Source organism: Mastigoproctus giganteus, chromosome 5 (assembly GCF_048544385.1).
Source record: "Mastigoproctus giganteus isolate SK-2022 chromosome 5, ASM4854438v1, whole genome shotgun sequence".
Classification (NCBI taxonomy): Eukaryota; Metazoa; Arthropoda; class Arachnida; order Uropygi; family Thelyphonidae; genus Mastigoproctus; species Mastigoproctus giganteus.
The window spans coordinates 109,499,491-109,522,925 of NC_143579.1; the positions used below are offsets into that span (position 1 = coordinate 109,499,491).

The following is a 23,435-nucleotide window of genomic DNA, read 5'->3' on the forward strand; positions in this document are numbered from 1 at the left end:
ATAAAAGAAAATTTATCATCAATTATGAGACCAAGATATTTATTTTGAGAAACATAAGGAATTTGGACATTGCTAATATGGAGTTTAGGAGGTCTGTTATAATCCAGTTTATTGTTGAAGATCATCATTTTAGTTTTCGTCTGAGAAATTTTTAATTTGTTTATTCTAGACCATTCCAGCAAATCATCCAGGATTTCTTTCCCATGTGTTTCTAGCATAAGTCTTGACCTGCCTGGTATGCACAGCGCTAAATCGTCGGCAAATGCTATTTTATTGCAAATTTGACTTTCTTTTAGTAACCACTGGTCTAAGACAGAATTCCAGAGGAGAGGCCCGAGGACCGAGCCTTGTGGGCATCCTCTGGAAATGAATTTTGAAAATACCAAGTGTTGTGATATGACTTTTATCTGCCTATTTGAAAAATAAGATCTCATAACCTGATATAGTAAATCATCACATTCTGCCTCTCGAAGTGACCTGAGGGCGCTCTCCCACCAGAGTGGGAGATAGTGACTGGAGGGAGTCCGAGTAGTGTGTTGCTGGGAGCATTGTCGAGGCCACGTTATGTCAACGATCTGGGTATATTCTTACCAAGTGTACGCCATATCCAAAAATTTCATTACTTCATACAGCATGTCCCATCCACTTTTTCTTACTATTGAATACACCATAAATTGTCAAATTAATAGAGCAAGCTTATCTGCGAAAAGATCTAAACCTCCCAAGCACTTCCTAATTCATTTCACAAATATACGTGGCTTCAATTCTAATCTCAACGATGTCCATTTCCACTTGCAGTCTGCCAAACCCAATGTATTTTTTCTGACAGAATCTCAGTTATCGGTTGATTCAACTACTGTTCATCTGCTCATCCAGATGCCCAAATTATTCGCTGTATGATTCCTTTCGCCTCAAAGGTGGTACTTGTGCATATGTCCGTTCTGATATTCCCTGTCAGAGACTTGGCAATTTGGAATCTCCTCTCTTTGATCTTCTCTGGCTTAAAATCTCTCTACTTCATTGGGTCAAATTCATCTGTTGTCTCTACCGTTCTCCCAACTCCACTAATCACTTGGAGCTCTTTGACTTCCTCTCTTGGCAACTCGACTTTCTCCAGTCCAACTTTCCTAACAGTGAGGTAATTTTCCTTGGTGATTTTAACGTTCACAACTCCAGCTGGCTTCCGTTTTCTAGTCATACCGAGCCAGCTGGTCGAGATGCTGAGGCTTTTGCAATTACTAATGACCTAGCACAGATTGTTCATTTACCTACAAGAATACCTGACAATCCTAATCGTACAGCCAATACGCTTGATCGTTTTCTCACAAACAACCCTTCTAAGTACACGGTCGAAGTGAGAGGTCCTTTATACACTTCAGATCACAACTTGGTGATTGTCTCTTTTCCAATGGAACCTTTATCTCATGGCTATTCCCAACCTCGTGTTGTTTGGCATTACAAGAATGCAAAATGGGATAACCTGCGAGACTTCTTTTCTTCTTTTCCTTGGTCGGATTACTGTTTCAAAACTTCTGATGTCAACGTTTGCTCAGATCGTGTCAGTGAAATTATTCTTGCAGGAATGGAATCCTTTATCCCACACTCCACTTTAAAATCTCGTCCTTTATCTAAACCTTGGTTTTCCAATAAATGTGCTAAGGCTGTTCAAGAGAAGAATGTTGTATATCGTAATTGGCTTGTCTCTAATTCTTCAGTTTCATTTTCTGCCTACACCAAAGCTCGCAACAATTGTAAAGCAGTTATTAATCAGTCCAAACTAGAGTTTGAACAGGCTAAGAGTAGAAAACTTGCTTCTTGCCCTAATGGTAGCCAAGCATTCTGGTCTCTTGCCAAAGCAATTGGCCGCAACTTTTGCCCATCTCTGCTCCCACCTCTGTCCAAACCAGACGGTTCTGCTGTCACTTCAGCCAAGGATAAAGGTGACTTGCTAGCATCCCATTTTTCTTCCAACTCGTGTATTAATGATCTTGGTAAAACACCTCCCACCATTCCCAACACGCTCCATTCAATGCCTCCTGTGGTCTTCCGTCAAAAGGATGTCAGAAGGATTTTGATGAATCTTGATGCTAAGAAAACTCCAGGTCCCGATGGTATATCTCCACTTGTTCTCAAAACCTGTGCTTACTCCTATTCTTTGCCCCCTTTTTTTCACTTTCTTATTCCAAAGGTGTTTTTCCTTCTGCTTGGAAATTTGTTCATATCCAGCCAGTTCCTAAAAAGGGTAACAAATCTCTCCGATCCAATTATCGTCCCATTGCAATTACTTCTAGTCTTTCTAAAGTAATGGAGAAATCAATTATCCGCCAACTCTTAAACTACCTAGAAACCTTCCGTCTGATCGACGATCGCCAGTATGGATTCCGTCAGTGTCGATCCACTGGTGATATTCTGGCTTATGTTACCCATTTATGGACTAATTCAATGGAAAGGTTCGATGAAACACAAGTAGTTGCTCTTGACATCTCAAAGGCTTTTGATCGTGTTTGGCATAAAGGTCTTCTAAACAAGCTTCCATCTTATAGTTTGCCAACTGTTTTTAGTAATTGGTTATCCAGTTTTCTCTCTGATCGCTCACTGAGGGTGATGGTAGATGGCTCTCTGTCTTCTAACTTCTCCACTAATGCCGGTGTCCCCCAAGGTTCAGTTCTTTCCCCCACTCTTTTCCTCTTGTACATTAATGACCTTCTTCCATTAACTGGAAATCCTATCCATAGTTTTGCCGATGATAGCACATTGCATTCCACCTTCCATTTTGAGAAACCGTGTTCTGCTCAATTAGCTTCAACTTCTCGAAAATCTGCTACCAATTCCTTATATGCCGATCTTCAGGTAATTCTCCAGTGGGGCAAAGACAACTTAGTTGATTTCAACCCTTCTAAAACTCAATCTTGTCTTATATCTCGCAAAAAGGATTCTTCTGCTCCTATGCTTATCTTTAGTGACACTCCGATTTTTAGGCAAAATGATATATCTCTTTTGGGGATTGCCCTAATTTCTAATCTCTCTTGGCACAAGCACATTACAAATATTGCTTCTTCTACATCTAAAAAACTTGGTTTTCTCTTTTGCTCTCGGCGCTACTTTTCTTCCAAACAGCTGCTCACACTGTATAAATCGCAAATCCGCCCTGCCATGGAATATTGTTCCCACATCTGGGGTGGTGCCCCCAAAACCTCTCTCAGGCTTCTTGATTCTATTCAGAAGAGGGCAGTTAGGTTAATTAATGATTCATCTCTAACAGAGTCTCTCCACTCGCTGTCTCATAGACGCACTGTTTCTGCTGCATGCCTCTTCTACAGATACTTCCATGGGCACTGTTCTTCTGAATTGGCTTCTATAATTCCCGCTCTCTCTTTCAAAACAGTCCGAACACGTGCCGCCACCAGCTAACATCCATTTACTGTCCAACTTCAAACCCACAGAACCAACTTTTCATCTTCCTCGTTTATTCATTCAACTGCCGTTTTCTGAAACAACCTTCCTTCATTCGTATTTCCCGAAAATTACAGTCTGCAGAAGTTCAAGTCCAATGTCAACAAATATCTTCTTTCGTCTTTTCAACCTCCAACCCAAGCACGGTACTAAGTACTATAGGTTGGGAGTTTACATAAAAAAAAAAAAAAACATAAATAACTACTAACTAGATAGTGTACTTATTTAAACTATACATTATGCAGAAATTGATGATGAACTCCACACCAAGTACACTTGGAGTTACATTATGTTGTATTATTTGGAATTACTGAACCCTCAATTAAATCTAATAAAATACAATCATGCTTTGCTGCGAAAAGCAGTTTATCTACATAAAAATCGAAATGTTCCTTCTCAGTGAAATCTTGCCTGAGAAAAAAATAATACTGGTTAAATAAATAGAGTGAGGTCAATATGTCCTGAAATTATTAATAATTACCGTTTATGCTCTATACATCCGAGGCCAGAAGTTAACTTCATCTATCCTATATAGGCGTACCCCTGTCTGCGTACATTGCTCCAGGATCACAGCCAGCCTTTAGTTCAGAAGCCTAAGATCCAGCTTTTTTTTTTCGTAAATGTATTGCTATCATATGAAAGTGCACGCATACTACTGCACCAGTGTAAACCACCCTGATTCTAATTATCTATATGATATGCAAGTATGTAAACTACATGGTGTGCAAAATAGTCATTATATTTGAACAATCATGCAATTTTTTCGAATTATTTGTAGAGAAACATTGATTTCCCATATTTCATTCATGTTACAGTAAGGCGCATTATAGCCATAGTAGCTTATGCGCCATTAAACCCCCATAACAACAACAGTTACAGTATGTGTGATCCTGCGCATGAAAATGAATTATAAATTATTTATTTCATCCTAATATAGAGGCACTTTGAGCCACTAGCATCCTGTAGAGCTGAAAGCTACATCATATACCATTAATAATTGAGACTGGTGGGGTGATTTACTTCTCTCTCTCATCAGAACTTTTAGAAACGATCGATGTTAAGCTCTGGTTATTTTTAGTATTGTCAAAAGAATCAGATCTTCTGTTTAAAGTGCCCTATCTGAAGTGCAATTAGAAAACCAGACATTGTTTCACTAGTTAGCATGAGATAATTGTAAATGCAACGCCTAATAATATGATGCCATTAACTTTGGCCTTCCTGTTTCTTAACTGTACAAGATAAGCAAACAGAGATAACCTCATGATTGATGACTTAATAAGCCCGATAAATCTTTATATAAAACCATTGAGAATGTATGCCATGTCTCCGGTAAGCAGAGCTTCCGCAAGAGAGCTCGAACGCACAGCAGAGAATATTGATTGTTAGAATCCAATGCTTGGGCATAGATTTATACTTCTCTGCTACATTCCAAATTTACCTCTTTCTGCGCTGTAAGCAGTCGCAGTGCATTATAATTGTGAACTTGACTTTTCCTTTTCTAGTTATCTATTTACGATAATTGTGAAAAAAAAAAAAAGCTCTTTGCATTTTAAACACATAGATGTACAATTGTTAATTTTTGAAGGATAAAAAGTTAGTCCTAATCAAAGTAAACAGATCAGTATATTATAAAAAATCATTTAAGTAAACTCGAATTTTTTAAAAACATTCGGTGCAAAATTTCTGTAATTCTAATAGAAGGTTTATGTTAACAGTTGCTCCTGGCGTTTTGTGGTGGATTAAGAGAAGTGATACACACCAGTTTAATGACTTGCACCTTAGACTGAATTCCTTCAAGGGTTGATTTCTATTAATATATAAAAAAATCTTTATGATATGTGGTGGAAGGCCGTCTGTTTTTTTTTTTTTTTTTCTGGTTGTTGGACTCCAGCATTCCTTGCGATCTACTGCGAAACCTTCGATTTTTCTATTGACTAGTTATGTTAATATACTCACGTGGAAAAGTTTAGCCACAGTAACAAAAATCGCGATAGTAAGGTCAAAGACTAAGATAGCCTGTGTGGTTTACTTCGTTATACCCTATAAATAAACATATAATTAGCAATAAAATAATGAAAATATAAAATAAAATAAAATAAAATAATGATTATGGGGCTAATTATCGATAATAGGATACCTTGAATGGTACGTTCTCGAGGGCTAGCACCATTCAATTTATCCGATCAATAATTAGCAAGGCTTGTTTCTGTTTGTTATCTTCCTGTTTAGCTAGGTCCAAATTATCAAAATTATAGGTATTAAGGCAATCTATATTTAAATTTAAATTTAATAGCAAACATGCAAAATAACAGCTAGCCTGACAGATAGCTTTGAAACAAATAATACAGAAAATGAGAGCCAACAATAAATATCTTTTGAGTTCTTTCTTACAGTAATACTAGGCTCCCTTACTATAGGGTCGGGCAGTTACGCTCCCGGTATATCCAAAGTACCTTTATTAGAAGCTATTTTCTTTGCTTTTCACTTTTTGCTTTCTAACTCTATATTTTGATACCTCAAGATCTATTAGAGTAATTCTAGGAAAATTGAGGTGCTATGACTTTCCTTATTCTTACCCCTTATGTCAGCATAAGCTTTGTTTTTCACATGAATATCATAAATACACCCCAACTCAAATGATATTTATTGTTGGCTCTCATTTTTTGTATTATTTGTTTCAAAGCTGTCTGTCGGGCTAGCTGTTATTTTGCCTGTTTGCTGTTAAATTTAAATATAGATCGCCGTAATCAGGCAGATAACAAACAGAAACAGCTACCCTTGCTAATTATTTGGATATATTGAATGGTGCTAATTATTGATAATAGGATACCATTTGAGGTATCCTATTATCAATAATTAGCCTCATAATCATTATTTTATTTTATTATTGATAATTATATGTTTATTTATAGGGTATAACGAAGTAAACCAGCACAGGCTATCTTAGGGTGCTTACACGTAGAACGTAGGTAGCCGCTTACCGGAAATCAGCAACGACATAAAGTGGAAACTTCTCACTATCTATAAACACCCAGAAAATAGTTGACCAATGCAACACCTCGGTATGAACACATAGAAAGCAGTTGACCAGTACAACTTCTATCTGTAAGCACCCTTAGGGTGCTTACAGATAGAACGCAGTTAACCGCTTACTTGGAACCAGCAGCGACATGCAGGTGAAGCTTCTCACTGGCTATGAACACAATAGAAAGCAGTTGACCAGTGCAAAACTTTGCCCCATCGCATACCCAGAAGTTGCACTGGTCAACTGCTTTCTATGTGTTCACCACCAATGAGAACCTTTCGCTTTATGTTGCTGCTGGTCTCCGGCAAGCGGCAACCTGCGTTCTACGTGTAAGTACCCTTAGTCTTTATAGGTTCTTCTTGCCTAATGGCTCGTTATGTACTCTTTTACTTCTAAGCTTAGGTTTTATCAAACAGGTTATTATACAACTGCTCTGCAGACTGATTTTGAGCACTTATATTGTACCTATATACTCTTACAGTAGTAATTATATTACAGACTGATGTAATGTTTAATCAACAATTTAGGCGCTTCCGTAGCCAGGTGGGAAGGAGCAGCAGTGCGTAGCGCACGCTTCTTGATTAAACCGGGGTTCGAACCCGTCACCACCAAATACAGAGGATGCGGAAAGGTCAGGGAATGACCACCGCATATCCCGGAGCAATATGGCCTTAGTTGCTAATGCTCCTAAAAACCAAATAACAAAACAAACAATAAACAATTTGATGGCATTAATCTGATATACATTTTCCATTATATATATATAATCTATTATGAAATAATGGAAAGGTAGTAAAAGGAAGAGTTTTAAAGGACAGAAATGGAGCAGTTAATGTTTTTTTTTTTTTTTTTTTAATTCGAAAATTTGTCTGATGGCATTACGTCTCCACCTTTTCCTTGCTAACCACTAAAAGAACTTCAGCTTTGTTTACCTTTGTGTTGCTTACGTAGTTAAGAGAAAATTAGGTTTGCTACAGGATGCAACCTTTTTTCGAAGTATATTATCTTGTTATATTGTTATTTTGCTTTAAATTTACTTTAATTTTAAAAGTCAAGCTTTCAGCATCACTCATATTGTGGAAATATTTCATCTGTGGGGGTTTTCAAGTCGCACACTTCTGATGCCTACTTATCCACCAGTGCAGAGACTGCGGTGAAACGGTAGTGTAATTGGGTAATGGTACCGATTACAAATAAGAAATATACTTCTCCTTAGGGAGCAGTACCATTTATATAAAGTACAATACCGAGGCAAATCATGGCGAATTTAGAATTATGCATTTTGAAAATTATGAATATCAAAATCTTCACAATTTGAGAATTGATGCATCTTACAGAAAATTTAGTTTTCTCAAAGGCCGGGTTCAAATCCTGTCAATGATGCGAGGAACGTTTATGGGCTTTTTCACTCTGTGGCTGAGTTAGTCATTCTCAGGCGTAGATAGCAAGGTCCCTCCCCCGGAAACTCAGGTTTTTGTCCAACAAACAGGCAAATCGACCAGAAAACACAAGCAATTCATACACTTGGGCAGATGAAAAGTATATTCGGGGTGGCCCTAGCGTGACATTTTGTTCTTAGCTGCGTACCCAGCTGAGGCTTTTGCCAACTCATGTACATTGTGTTAACATAGTTGATAGGATTTTTCTCAGTTTCTTGTTATTGTTCACTTTATTTAATTTAAAATAATGAAATCACGCAATAAAAATGTTTTCAGATACGATAAATAAAATAATCCAGTTTTATATTATTAAAAACTAATATTAACTCTCTTAGTTTTAATTATTTACTATCCTTTGCAGTAAAAGCCTGATATACTTCAACAGTAAAGTTCCAGGTGAATTTCGCCGATAACTGTAAGTTTAAATGATTGAAATTTTTTTTGCTGATGTTACGTTCAATTCTTATTTATTCTGATGTTTTTTTAATATGCCAGTTTTTTCATGGTGGAATCTGACTACTAGTTATCAGTATAAGCTTCATTAAAATTAAGTGATTTATTTTTCAGAAAACATTCATTATCTTTTTTGAAGCTTGTAAAAGTTTGTATTAATATAATAAAATGTTTGTAATTAGTTCAGTAAGCGCACTCTCCATAAGTTTCAGGTAAAGTTAGAGGAAAGAAATTCCAGGAAAATTCTAAATTATATTATAAAATTAAGTTTTACAATTGTAAACAATAATTATAAGTTGGATGTTTTTAGGCATATGTTATCACTACACTTAGTGTGAAGCAGGTGTTTTAGATAGCGAAACTTGTTAACAGCTAATAGTTTTTCAAGTGGAAAATGTCTAGAGTGATATTCTAGAATAAAATATTTAATTTCTTCTAGATAGGTAGAAAGGTAAAAGAGTTTTGTATTGGTTCCATTCTGTTTCGTATATTTATGAGTGACTAAGTTAAATAATATTTAACCTATGCTGATATAAACGTTTATATTATGGTTAGAGACGTACATGTCGGTGTGTTTAATGAAACTATATAGGTTAACACATGAACGTCGGCAAGTTCTACCGACGTTCATATCAGTTATGAAAAACGCTCTTTTAGGAATTATCAAAAAATACTTTAGATATGCATATTTTATATCAGATTAATGGAAGCGGTATTGTCAGGTTAATGAAAGTGCAAGAGCCGATATTGGAGTTAAATTTTATGATAATTGAGGATGAATGGTCATATTTGTATAATTATCAAACAGACTGCTAGGTAGCTAGGAATATTAAAAAGAATTTATAACTTTGAGATCATTAATTTATGGTGAACGTGTGTGAAATCATGATGCTTCTCAAGCCAGAATACGTCTCTTAGTGTGGTCTCCAAAAGGGTGTTTGCGCCAGTCCGAATTTCGCGTGTAAAGTATCTTTATTTCAGAATAGCATTCTTTATGAATCTACAAGTGTAATTGGATTGGCGCTCTGGTTGAATCTTTTAACTTTAAAGGGTAGGAACAATTGAATATGAATTGCTAAACAGATTAAGTAATGGATGAAACTCAGGATGTTATATTCTTAAATTTGGTTTTTACCACCTCAAACAAGCTGTTTAGGATGCATCATCTATTTAATAATTAGAATATAAAAAACTAATTTAAAATTTCAAATCTTTGACATAATTTGATATATTTGTGAATACCAATATATTCGAAAAAAAAAAAAAAAAAAGAAAGAAAAGATGATCCACAGTGGACCTTTAAAGACAAAAATGTTATATTCTTAAATTTGGTTTTTACCACCTCAAACAAGCTGTTTAGGATGCATCATCTATTTAATAATTAGAATATAAAAAACTAATTTAAAATTTCAAATCTTTGACATAATTTGATATATTTGTGAATACCAATATATTCGAAAAAAAAAAAAAAAAGAAAGAAAAGATGATCCACAGTGGACCTTTAAAGACAGCACTACTGTCATGCTTCAAGTGGAGTGACATGGCAAAGAGTGCAGAAGTTGTCTGTGTGAAAGAGCTGTTACATCCCCATGACAATAATAAATTACTGCGTTTACTAGCATATCGAGTCATTTATTGATTTTCGATCTTCCTTCAGTTAAAATTTATCTGGGTAGCGTCGGGAGGGTTTTAAAATATGACCGGAATTTTACTCGTTTCTTATAAAAAGAGTGTCGGTCGGCGTGAGCATCGTTTACAGTGATTTCCTATTTCTTTCCTTCTCACATTAACAGTAATATGTATGGGTAGCGCGCGGTATTCAGCGGTTGTCGTGAAACAGTAAACAATCTGTCATTTTCTCCAACTGCAACAGCAGTCAATAATGTGAGAATTAACAAAATTAAAAAGGTTATTTTGAGCGACCCCGCATTTCCTTGCTTGAATCCTCAGAAGAGGGCACCATTAATGTTAGTAGTGTAATGGCTATCATTCATGAGCATCACTTCCACATAGTGAGCCCAAGATGGGTTCCAAAGGTCTGGTCGAATGTTGACATTCAATCAGGGAAGTAGATTGTTCAGGTTTCATCTGAGGATACCACAGAAAGGGGGGGGGCGAGTTTCTGGATTAAATTGTGGCCTGTGATGGCATGGGGCCCATCACTGTAACAGCCATTTGAAATATACAATTTCCACCTCCGAAAATTTCAAAACCCAGAAGTGTGCTTATGTTGCCATGGGTTTATCTTTCTGAGGCTCCGAACGAGAGTTTTTAATTTATGCAGATTTTTTGAAGCACCGTTAATAATAATATTGAGCAATGTTTATTCAATAATATTATTGAACAAGCTCAGTATTATTCTGATCTCCTAAGACGAAAGTGAAGGCGGCGTTGAATTAAAAGCAGCCCGAAAAGGTCTACAAAGGGATCATTTTCCTTCACGACAGCGCTGGACCCATACAGCCAATAAGACTATTTCAACGACCGAAACTCTTGGTTGAATTATAAAAGGGAGGGGTACAGGCATATCTTCTTCAGATTTCTAACTTTTCAGGCCGTTAAAAAAATTTCTGAGATTCAGAAGTTTGACAGCAAAGCATCAGTGCAGACTTGTTCTGCAGTGGCTACGAAACCATCTTAAAGAATTCTGCGCCGCAGCGATACTACCAATCAGTGGGGTAAGCGAATACATGTAGAGGATGCTTAATATAACTGTTTATTATGAAATTATTAATATTCATAAGAAGCAGGTATACTAAGCTGTCCGGGTTAGATTTGAACCGACCTTCTGCTTGTAATTTGTAGAAGTGAAGCGTGTTGGAAGCCAGTAAAAATAAGCTCCTTCGGGAACTCCGAGGGGGATGTAACTGGGAATGAGGGAGGGGAACGAAACGGGTTAAGTTAAATCTACTAGTAAAAATAAATTCTGAAGGGTGAATACTAAAGGATGCGTAAAAAAGTTCTGTTATCCAATGCATTTGTTGAAAATAGAAATGTAAAATAAATAAGAACCATTGATGAAAACCTGGTGTATCGTTTATTACGAAAGTTTTTTTCATATTATTCGTTCGCTTTCTTTGCTAATGTTATTGTCACTACTGTTAGCGTCATGAAAACGCTTATCCTCTTATTAGCGCCTGAAAATTAACTACTGTAAACATGGTGTTTACAGTAGTTAATCCAGCAGTAAAAGTCTCACTTTCATTATTGTGTATGAACTGACATAAACTTAGTGAGTGGATCTGTGACTGGTAACCTTCTTACCTAGATCGTCTCAGGCATGCCCTTTTGGATTTAAGTTTCTGGACAGGTTAATCATTATGAACTAGCTAGATTTCTGTTCTGTTTTTCCGTAATTTCTTTTTAATGGACGATACTGCACCATAGAGTCTGCTAGTAAATCCATATCTTTAGCAGGATGTCTTGACCAGCTTTTCTATCAAAAGGTCAAACATAAGGATGAAGGATTCCCTCTCGATAACTTATAGCCGTGAGATGTCCTCTTTGGGATATACGGTGGTATGTGCAGTCACTAACAGTGATTCCAGTCCACGTCATTAAATTACCACAGAAGTAAAGGTGCGCTTCCTAACACCGAAGATCACGGGTCCAAGGGTCCGAACCAAAAGGGTGGGATTATGGAGATCGCAAATAATGGGAGGAGAAAGAAAGTGGGGGTGAAAAGATGGTCATTCCATGACGAGGAAGTTTTCGTGAGGGATCTGAACAGTGGACAGGAAAACGTTTTGTATGTTTATTTTTTTAACTTTCTTTGAGATGTTTTTTTCATATTCAGGTGTGTGGCGATTTTACTTACATCTTTTGTAGCATTTAATTATTTAAGATAAAACTGTGTCAGTTTTTTGTTTTGTCTTTTTTCATATTCAGATGAATTTTGCTTTGGCATGACTATAAATCTTATTGGAAATAATATTTCAAGAGATTCAGTGGTAATTTATCTTTTTTATTCAAATTATATTTTCGCATCTTTTGCGAGTTCTTAGAAATAAAACTGCTTGTCAGCTTTTTTTTTTTTTTTTTTTTTTTTTTAATGTTATGTTCAAGTGAGTTCAGGATGGTGTTTCTACATTCTGTAATCTTTTACAAATTGTATTTCAGTGTATTATTGTTCAAGTTACTGATTATCTAAATTTGCAGTGATTGTTTGGTGGCGATCTTTTCTTTACCTTGGAGGTGAATTTTTTTATTCTTTGATAAATAAAACTAGTAATTTCTCATCTTTTGCGGTTCTTTGAAAAAAAAAATCAGCGTTTTTTTTTTTTTTTTTTTTTTTAATTTGTGTTATTGTAGTTCAGTAAAATAAACTAATAAAATAGGTTCAAACATTAAAATCATATGTACTATGCTTTAATGGGAAGCGTACAGTAAATTTAATCACCGGTAGAAGAAATAATAATAGAAATAAAAGAAAAGAAAAAAAAACCCACAAACATTTAGAAATAAATAAATGAAAATAAACCCCTAAACCCCAAAGGTTAAATGAGAACTAATCACTTTGCAATACAAGAGATGAAGCATACTAGTGGATGGAGTTCAAAGATTGAGAATTTTCAATGAGAAAGTCATTTCTTGATCTGGTAATTCTGTTTAGTGGACTGACTTTCATAAAGTCCGTTTTTGCAGAGTCAAGGCGAAATAGCGTGAGATTCCTGACTCGTTTAGGAGGAGCATGGAAGTTGATTTTGCTTAGGATATCAGTTGCTTCGTAGGTTCCAGTGATTACGTCGGCAAGAAGAGCGATACCAGCAATAATTCTTCTGCTGCTTAGAAGTGTCGAATGAAAGTAATATGTGCAGCGTTTCATAGTATACTGAGTGATAAAACAGAGGATTACGGAATGTGAGTAGCGGATGAATTTTTTTTGGACTGCTTCTGTTTTGTAGACTCTCGTTATGTGGATTCTAGATGGGTGAGCTGAATTCAAGGATTGGCAGTACTATGGTTTTATATAAGATAACAGTATATCTATTGTTTTAGAACTTAAAGCTGTTCCTTTTCATAAATCCCAGTGTTTTGAATCCTTTGCTAGTCGTTTTAAGGACCTGGGCATCAAATTTTAGAGAAGAGAATTTCCAAATCGTTGACTTGGTCAAACCTTTATGTGATCACAGATTTAGTGTATTCCATATTTATTAGTTACAAGATCTGTTGAATGAGAAAGAGATTACTTTACACTTCGAGGGGGTTAGCAGACAAGCCATTCAGTGATAGTTAGAGAGAGAATTTGAAGTTGATGAGAATTGGCTATCTCCTTCACAACCGAATAGATTTTGAGGTCATCTGCATACAGAGCAACTTGAACTTCTGACATGTTGAAAGAAGGAAGATCAATAAAAGCTATGAAAAGCTTTAATGACGGGGTGGGGGACTTTTGTCCACTCTGTTTTGGTTGGGAGTTCGAGAAGAGGTTTTCTCACCTGTCTTTTTGTTACTATATATGAGTTAAAAATGTGAAACGAGAGTTCCAGACATGCTCCTATTTCGCTAAATTTCATATTTATTCACATTTCACTTTGTGTATTTAAATTAGTTATTGTAAATAGCTTTGGTTAAAAAACTGAACTGAAACCAAGTCATTATTGTTTCAGTTTAAGCTAAGTTTGCAAAGTTAAATCAATCTCTTACATTACCAGGGCTGTAAAAGGGCGCTGCTTGATCATTCAAAATTATAATTATCGATGTATATCGAAACGACGTAAATCGGACATGTCATTTACGTTCTATAAAGGGGAGATTCACTCCTATTGTCAAATTTTTGGACTCGCTAAACTTAATTTAGCTTTGCTTGACTCTCATTAAAAAAAAATTAAACGAAATAATATTATCAAAGAAAAGAAATAAAAATATACACACATTATACTGTGTTCATAAATATTTGTCATTATTTGCTGCTTTTAGACTACGGGAGGGGGGGCTCCGTGGCTTAAAATTTATGTTGGCGCTAGGTGGTCCTCCCTGTACTGAGGAGCGTCCCTTTTGTTTTGATTGCATTCTTTAGCCTGCGTCATTATACTCGCTATACTCCTTGAGGACCAGCGCTAGTATTAGTAATAATAAGTTATTTACGTTTTAAGAAGCCAAGTAGAAAACCCAATATACAGGATGTCTCAAAAATACACGGCATAACTTCAGGAATGAGTTCCTCATATGTAGACAATAAAAATATTTTATATCAACATGGTTCCGGAAATGCTTGGTTTCCGAGTTTTGAAGGTCTATCTATGACACTTAACTGTTCACATCACCTTATAGTAATTTTTCAAAATGTCCACCTTCTGCCTGAATACAGGCCTCACATCGACGTCTCATGGACTCGCTAAAACGAGGCCAAATTTCTGGCATGTTTCGATTGTCTCACAACCTGCCACAATTCGATTGCGAAGAGTTTCCACCGGAGTCGAATACACCAATGACTTTAAATGTCCCCACAAGAAGAAATCTAGTGGGTTTAAATCAGATGAACCTTTCGTGGTACAAACGACGAGCCTCATGAGCATTGTCGTCCGCCAAACCGTACATAAAGTGCATATCCGCTTGCTCCTGATGGTCGGAATGGAAAAACCACCAGATTCTGTGAGTACCTTGTGATGAAGGAAATCACCTGCGGGAGATATGACATTCCGGTTAATAACTCGGGAACCAAGCATTTCCGGAACTACGTTGATATAAAATATTTTTATTGTCTACATATGAGGAACTCATTCCTGAAGTTATGCCGTGTATTTTTGAGACAACCTGTATAAGTAAATAGCATTTTGCTTCTTCGCTTGATACAGTTCATTACAGCAGCGCAAAAGATCACTTGATTCTCGACTGAACTTGTCGTTTTTTTCTGTGTTTGTGCCAACTTAACCGAGAATAGCCTAAACTTTCTTGAACAGACAAGGTTTCATCCTTTTTTTTTTATCGATAGCTATTTTATTTCATGTGCTTGCCGTTTTCCTCTTCCTCCTCCTTTCTCATCCTTTCTTGCTTCAACTCACACATATGGTCGTTGGCTAGCCGAATTGAACATAAGTAACGTGGCAGAAATTATGTTTTCTTCGTCGAAGTCAATCTCATTTGCCCATTCCACAGGTTATAAGTTTATTTTCGGAATATTCGCAAGGTTCTGGTCGACGTGAACGCATCAGCACGAGTGAGTTTCTCCTATGATGCCGAAGATCCAGAACTGATGGTTGGTCCTTGCCGCTCAGTTGCTGCATTCAGTTGCTGATCAGTTGGTGATCAGTTGCTGCAGTCAGCCAGAGATAACAAGCCATGATTGTCGCTATCACTCCTTTGTCTATCGTTTACAAAAAAAAAAAAAAAAAAAAAAAGGGCCGTATTTGTTCTCATGAAAAGGACCTGTGCGTTGTCATCCAGATGTTCAATGTTATTAAGATGGCCAGGCACTGTGTCAAAAAGAAACAATGCCCTATTGTTTAGATTTTGTTCCTTACAAAGCTTGTGAGATGCGAAATTTTTGAAATATATAATTTACGATATGAAATGCCATAAAATCCCGAGAATTGATTTATCTCCCAGTGAAAAATAATTGCTTGCTGTTAACTTTGAAGAGTAGACAATTTCTTAGCTTTTTATCATAACAATCAACCAATCTCAGGGTTAGACTTTCAACAAAGTTGGCGTTTTTGCTCACGGACAACTTTACATAGCAATTTCCAAGTCCAGATAATTTTTGAGCAATAACTGTAATTTTTTTAAAGGAGATATAATCATACATGTGAAAAATTATCAAATTGCATTTTTACCCGAGTCTGTCCCACACAAACGAAAGGAGCCGAGGGAAAGATTTTTGTAATTACTTCGATATTAATCCTTACTTCTTCTCTGAAACAGTTTTGGCGAAATATTCGCCACGGGTATTCTAGTTAAAGCAAAAGAGTTGAAATGTCATCGAATATTACTAAAATTAAAACTATTGAAACCACATTGTGTTTTCTGAGTGGTATAAATGATTTACGACACTATCATATTTAAGGTTAATAAATAATGAATGACGAAAATATAATCTTAATTTCACGCGAAATAAGATACGCACACAAATTAGAAAATGCTGAAACTTTAATGTTCAAAATTATTTTCGAATAAAATAGAAAGGAAAACACAATAATAAAACCATACTTGATATAACATGAATAATACCATCCTCAAGGTTATCCAAAAAGATCCTTTAGCAGTAATATAAATACTATGTAAGCTGGTTTACTCAACTTTAAAAAATTTAAAATTGCTTCTGGAAAATAATTGAAGTAATGGGTAAACGTAATTCCCTCAAACTACCGTTTTATCGACGTAAAAATAATATGATGTTGATTTGTACCACTCTTTCTGAACAGTTTCTCATTTTCTTTAAGTATGATTATAATGTGTTACTCCTGTGGTCAATTGTGGAATTAATGGCTTAATTCTCTCGCAAAATAAAAGGAAGCACGTAAGTGGCTGTAAGTCTTTTTTTTTATTGCTGACTTACAGCAAGCTAATTCTCACAGGCTAGTACATAAACGTGGTTTGCACCTCTCCTCCCTCCTCATTTGAAAGCCTAGTTCACGTATATTAAGCATAGCATGAAACAAAAAAGTAGTGATACTGGAATTTTGTTGTTGGAATACCGCGCATGCCTGCTTCTGGCAAGAATTCCGGTTCCTTTTTCTGTTTGAAAAAGTCACAGATGCCCATAATAATAAATCTGCGTTTGAAACAATACACTTCGTATATCAAGATAACGAGAATTATTGAATATTCATTGCATAGCAAATTATAAAATCATACACATGAATGTATCGGCTTATAAGAAATAGGATTAAAAATTCTTCATCAGATTGCTTTCTTTAAAATGAATTTAAACCACGAAGTTAGTGATGCTTATGTGGGTATAATATTTTTTCCATAACAGAAGAAAAACTTGGAAAATTAGAACGTTTAGGTTTGCTAATCATTTGTTAACTTACTCAAAAGTTTTCACAGTATGTATACGAAATTTTTTCTTGCATACTCACACATTACTTTTCCCAAAATCCACACCTCTGGCTGAGAGTGCAGTTCGATCAACACACTGGGCATGCATATGATCAACACTAATAAGTCGGCGATACTAAGGTTAATAAGAAACAAATTAGTTGAACTGCGTAGTTCCTTATTACGATACACGACGATGGGGACAAGTATGTTCCCAGCTACTCCAACTGCCAGGATGACGCCGCAAAATACGGTGGCTGTAGTCCGTATATATTCTGGGAATTCTATGACCTCAACGGTTAAGGCATGGTTATCAGTAACATACTCATACGGTACGGACAGGTTGCTTTCTATGACATATTCTGTAATATTATCCAACCAGTCGCTGCAGTTCATCTTCAAATATGCATGTGTTAGATATTGATGCTTTCACGTGTTCTTCCTTAATCAGACACAAGTTAACAGTCTACACAGGTGAGAAACTGAGACATTCTCTTGTCATTGACAGCTTGGAACTATCAAAGGAAAAGAAGAAAATGAGGGGAGGAGGAGGAGTAGATAACATCTTCGCACAGAAGCACGACACTTGTGTTGTCTGTAGTGAAGCGGACCAGCATAGTTCATTCGGGCAATGAACCACCGCAAGCGGCATGACTATCTCCATACAATTTGAAGAGCTGTCTCTTAGCGACCTTACGTTTCTGCGCTCCGCTTTAAGAATGTGCTCTGTGCTATATGCTCGCTGCTTTATATATTACTTATGCTCGCTTAATGTGGTCTAAATATTAAGTAAAACTAAACATATGGATTAACAGTTTTCAGCAGAACGTGTTGATTAAAAGAGTTCCTGATTGCAACTTCTTAGTTTTTTTAAATTAAGATATACTCGCATGCGCGCGCAGTACGGACAAAGATTTCTTAAAGAAGACCGAGGTTCGGTTTATAGTAAGTAATGCAATTACTTACTATAAACTAGAATTTTACATATAAAAGTGGCAAAATTTCTTTTTTGGGAGCTAGCTGATGGCCTTTGAAGTGGGATGGCATAAACACCTCGTAATAATAATAAAACTAAAGGTGCTCGTAGTGTGGGAAAAATCAGCTATTTCATTTTAGAAAAAATTTAGTCAAACATTAAAAGTATATAAACACATCCACGTTTAAGTTTTTTTTTTTTTCGTTAATTAACCCTTTGTTGTTTTCCCCCAAAATTCGAGTAGGCAAACCCATCTGGGACGAGTAGCTTCGCTTTTGCACTGAAACTGCACATGAGGCTGAAAAGGAAACAGCTAACGAGCAGGTAGTCTTCAAAGTTATCAGATATCATGTAAATAACTGAATTTTTTTTTTCTGGAATACCTAAAAAGCTGGTACTTGTAATTTTGAATACATAATTGCTAATAAGCAAGCGCTAAAAAGGATTCTCGTCATAGCTAAAAGATGCTTATCTACGTGCAACTCTTTAATTTGTAGACAGATTAAAGATTTCACATCTGTTGTACTTAGGAAATCCTTCCTACTGTTTTTAGCGACTGCAGTGGTTTCACAGCAGTGTTTGATTTTTTCATTAAGTTCCTTTAAGATTTTAATAACCGTAGTTTGAAGACATGCATGGGGCAGAACATTATCCTAAGTTTCTTCTGATGACTATTCTGTTATTAGAGGGACGGTTGAATACTTCATGATATCCCCATCTTGCGAAAAACAGGTGCCTTATGAATTTGTTGTTGCTGTTAAGCTCAGCCGAGCCAGGCTACTTTATACGCTGCAGTGTCAAAAGTCAGGGGAACATGCAGTGGCATGTTCCCCTGACTTTCCTTAAGACACAACAGTTATGGAAAGATTTTTTTGTTATTCCAGTAGCTGGATTTTCTAGTGCTCACAGTTGTTGTCATTGGTGGTGGTTTTACAGGCATCACATCAACATCTTAGACCATTTTATGCCAGGGTATTATGTCTGTAGAAGTGTATGTTCACGGGACGATTTGCATGTTATGCTGGCTGAAATTCCGGAATAACTCACTTAAAAAAATTACTCCTTCCACCTGAGATCGACTGACTACAGCCCGGTTGAAGGGGTTTCTTGGATTCCTCTAGTCTCCAACTGGATTAGAATCCAGACCTCTACAAACAAGGGAGAAGTGATGAAACCGCTATATCAGGAATGGCAACCCAACGGCACGCGTGGCATGAATAGCACGCATAAGAAAATATACTGACACACAGCCACTCATAAGTAATTCATATTATAAAAAAAAGTATTTCTTATTTGAAAAGAAATTTATTTTATGCTCTGTCAGTGAAACCTGGCTGCGAAAACCGGAAGGATAATTGTAGGTAGAATTATATTTTATTTATTTACAAACGTCTGATCTCACAGGGCACGAAGACCCTAGATCAGGGGTCGGCAACCTGCTGCTCTTTGAGCATGTAACTGCGGCTCTTTAACTTTTAGCCCACATGAAGCACAATTTGAAATGGAGTTAGACTACTTAAAAATCAGGGACATATGGAGTGCAAGACAAAAATGCCTTAAAACTGAAATTGAGGATTTCGAGAGGTAAAAGACTGCCTTTGCAATTGTACACAAATGGACGGCGATAGATGAGTTGAAAAAACAAGACCAAATTGTGTACGATGCGTTGAGTAGCTTACCGGACACGTATATAAATTTGAAAATATTTGGGTTTGGACTTCTCTCAGTTTTTGGTTCGACAAATTTCTGCGGGCACATATTTTCGAACATGAACTATACTAAAAATAAATCAAGAAACCGTCTGAAAAATGCGAATCTCTCGGCATGTTTAAAGATGAAAATTACTGCATACTCTCCTGATGTTGCGAGACTCGCTCGAGAAGTTCAGCAGCAAAAGTCACATTAATTCGTACTAATTGCATGTTTGTTACGTTTTTTCAGTATCAATAAATAATATTTCATAGACTATATATTTTTAATAAAATATCTTCCCACTCTATTCCATTTCTTAAAAAAACTCCCCCACCCCTTCCACCTCCTACCAGATTGAGCTGAGGTGCGGCTCTTCGGATTCTCTTTTTTTTTAATTAGATGAAAAATGGATCTTCACTCAAAAAAGGTTGCCGATCCCTGCCATAGATAATGGTGAGAAAGCTAAGCATCACAAAGCAGTCATTTGTATTAAAATACACTGAGTAATCACTGAATTATGACCACCCCTATGAAAACTGAATGCGACCAGTTAACCACGTGTTGTACGAGAGTGCGAAGTTAGTCGACCTACGTAGCATAGATAAGGTGTCAGTGGTTCAATAGGTAGTAAAATTCCGAGCGTGATGGGTAAAAGGAATGATTTATCGGACTTTGATGAAGGACAGATTGTGGGTGCTCGACGAGCTGGTGTCTCGATTTCCCAAACGGCTGAACTGGCAGAGCCGCCATAGTTAAAGTGTACCAGGACTGGCTCCAAAATGGTCAAACAACGACCCGACGGCAAAACTGAAAAGGTCAGCGAACGGTTAATGTTAGAGGTGAGCGCCGGGTCCGACCACTCGTACAGGCGAACAGACGCAGCACTGTTGAAGAGTTGACTACCCGATACAACATGGGCCAACCCGGAACAATATCTGCCATGACCATGCGTCGCACGCATGGGCTGTACCAGCAGACGACCCTACGGTATCCTCTCATAACCAAGGTTCATCGGCGTAAAATACTCGCCTAGTGCAAAGAGCATGCAAGTTGGACGTTAGAAGACTGGAAGAAGGTGTGCTGGTCGGATGAGTCACATTATTTACTTTACACTGTGGATGGTCATGTACGGATTTGGTATCAACAACATGAGGCTCTTGATCCATCATGCATGGTATCAAAAGTGCAGGCCGGTGGAGGCAGTTGTATGGTGTGGGGCATGTTTCATTGGCAGGAACTTGGACCCCTGGTGCATGTGAAACAACGTATCAGTAGTCTCCGCTATCGTCAACTGCTTGCTGACTGTGTACACCCCGCTATGTTACACCTTTTCCTGAATGGTGATGGTGTCTTCCAAGATGACAATGCGCCGAGCCATCGGGTACTTGTTATGCAGGAATGGTTTGAGGAACACAGTTCTGACTCCAGCATATCGATTGGCCTCCGAACTCCCCCTCCCCGATATCAATCTTATAGAGCACTTGTGGGACACTATGGAAAGGCATATCAGGCGTCTGGATACACCAATCACCTCCATACCTGCATTTCTGACCGCATTACACACAGCTTGGTTGGCCATACCTCCTGAACGCTTCCGACATCTTGTTGAATCAATGCCACGTTGGATAGCTGCTGTACTGAGGGCAAAAGGCAGACTTACGAAGTATGAGGCAGGTGGTCATAATTCAGTGATCACTCAGTGTATATACAAAATTAGGATTAACGAAACAGAGTAAAAAACAGTTTCTTATATATAGATGGGTTAAGTGTATAATCAATGTTGTGATTAATTTAATGCTTGAAGGAAATGAATAGATAACTACAAAGTAAATGTTGAGTAGGAGGGACAGGCACTGAAAAAAATAGTTTTATAACAAGAATTCAAGCTGGTTATATTTGTATGAAAGATATTTGTTTGAGAAGAGATAGAGAATCAATAACAGAGTTTATGATATTGTGAACCAAAAGAGACCCATGGAGCTGTCGTCTGGATCGAAGAGGGATGATTCCGAAACGACGGTAAAGAGTTTCATATTTTCGACGGTGAACGGCAAGGCGATTATTTCGAAGGCATAAGAATTTAATGAATTTGATTTGAATTCATTCGCTCAAGTCTTTGGGAAAGATATTCCTGTTGTGGAGGCAAAATGATATCACACTAATCAAAAATGGGTATAAGCAGCTTGTAGAGAAGAATTAACTTTTCCAATCTTAAAAATCGAGGAGGAACGCTTAATGAGAAGTTTTGAAGTCTGAGATATGAAGTAATTGATATGGAATGGGGATGAAGATCAGATCAGAATAAAGGCACTTAAGTCCTTGAATGCGTCAGTACAAAGGGTACTAGGAAAGTTTTGCAATATGACGCAACAATGAATCACAGGAAGCTGTTTGTTGCTGCATGTTGAGACATGTTCATACGTGCATAGTAGCCGCCGCGCCAAGTCGATGGGCTCAGGTATTCATTAGTAGTGAGAGTGTAAGGTGCTTGCGATGGCATCGTGGTCACGAAATGAGATAAGGACAGTTTTGCGGTATAATTTCGTGCGTGGTTTAACCATAGACCAGTGCTTAGAAGAAATGACTCTTGCACTAGACGATGATTGTCCACATCGTACAACGATATTCAGGTGGTATAGAGAATTCCAAAGGGGAAATTTCACTCTGGAGGATTCGGAGAGGCCGGGAAGGCTACGAACGTCAGTTACGGAGGAAAACGTTACTGCTGTGAGGAAAATGCTTGACGAAAACAGGCGAGTGACCTACCAACAGATAGAGGATACTTTGGGCCTAAATGCAACAGCAATTCGTTCGATTCTGCAAGATCATTTGCACGTGAAGAAACTTTGTTCTCTCTGGGTGCCGCATCAACTGACTGAAGAGCAGATGACACGACGTGTGACTTGGTGCCGGGAGATGTTAAAAAAGTTTGATAAGGGACAATCTCGGTATGTGAATAACATCGTGACAGGTGACGAGACTTGGCTGTACTATTACGATCTGCCGACCAAGGCTCAAAACAAAGTTTGGGTCTTTGATGATGACGACACACCCGTAATTGTCAGAAAATCCCGATCTGTAAAGAAGAAAATGACAGCTGTATTTTTCAAATCGAGTGGAATTGGGGAACGTGTCGTTTGGACACGCAGAAGACAGTCACAGCTAAGTGGTATACTGAACAATGCCTGCCTAAAGTCATTGGATCTATGAAGAACCTGCGGCCAAAGTCAAGAATGGACACCTGGTACCTCCATCACGATAATGCTCAGCTCACCGCGCCAAAGCCTGCACCGAATATTTGACCACGACAGGACTGAAACTTCTCGAGCACCCTCCCTACAGTCCAGACCTTGCTTCCTGCGACTTTGCACTGTTCCCGCATGTGAAAATGAAGCTAAAAGGGAGGCGGTTTTCC

At 37.3% G+C, this 23,435-nt stretch overlaps 1 protein-coding gene across 1 annotated transcript in view; it reads right to left on the reverse strand.

Moving 5' to 3' along the window:
* Window positions 1-17,748, reverse strand: part of LOC150085632 (growth hormone secretagogue receptor type 1-like) — a 41,428-nt gene extending 23,680 nt beyond the window's left edge. Inside the window, exon 1 of the mRNA XM_090374625.1 lies at window positions 17,394-17,748. Coding sequence (XP_090230751.1) covers window positions 17,394-17,748 — 355 coding nt within the window. The remainder of the gene's footprint in view (window positions 1-17,393) is intronic.
* Window positions 17,749-23,435: the final 5,687 nt, after the last annotated feature.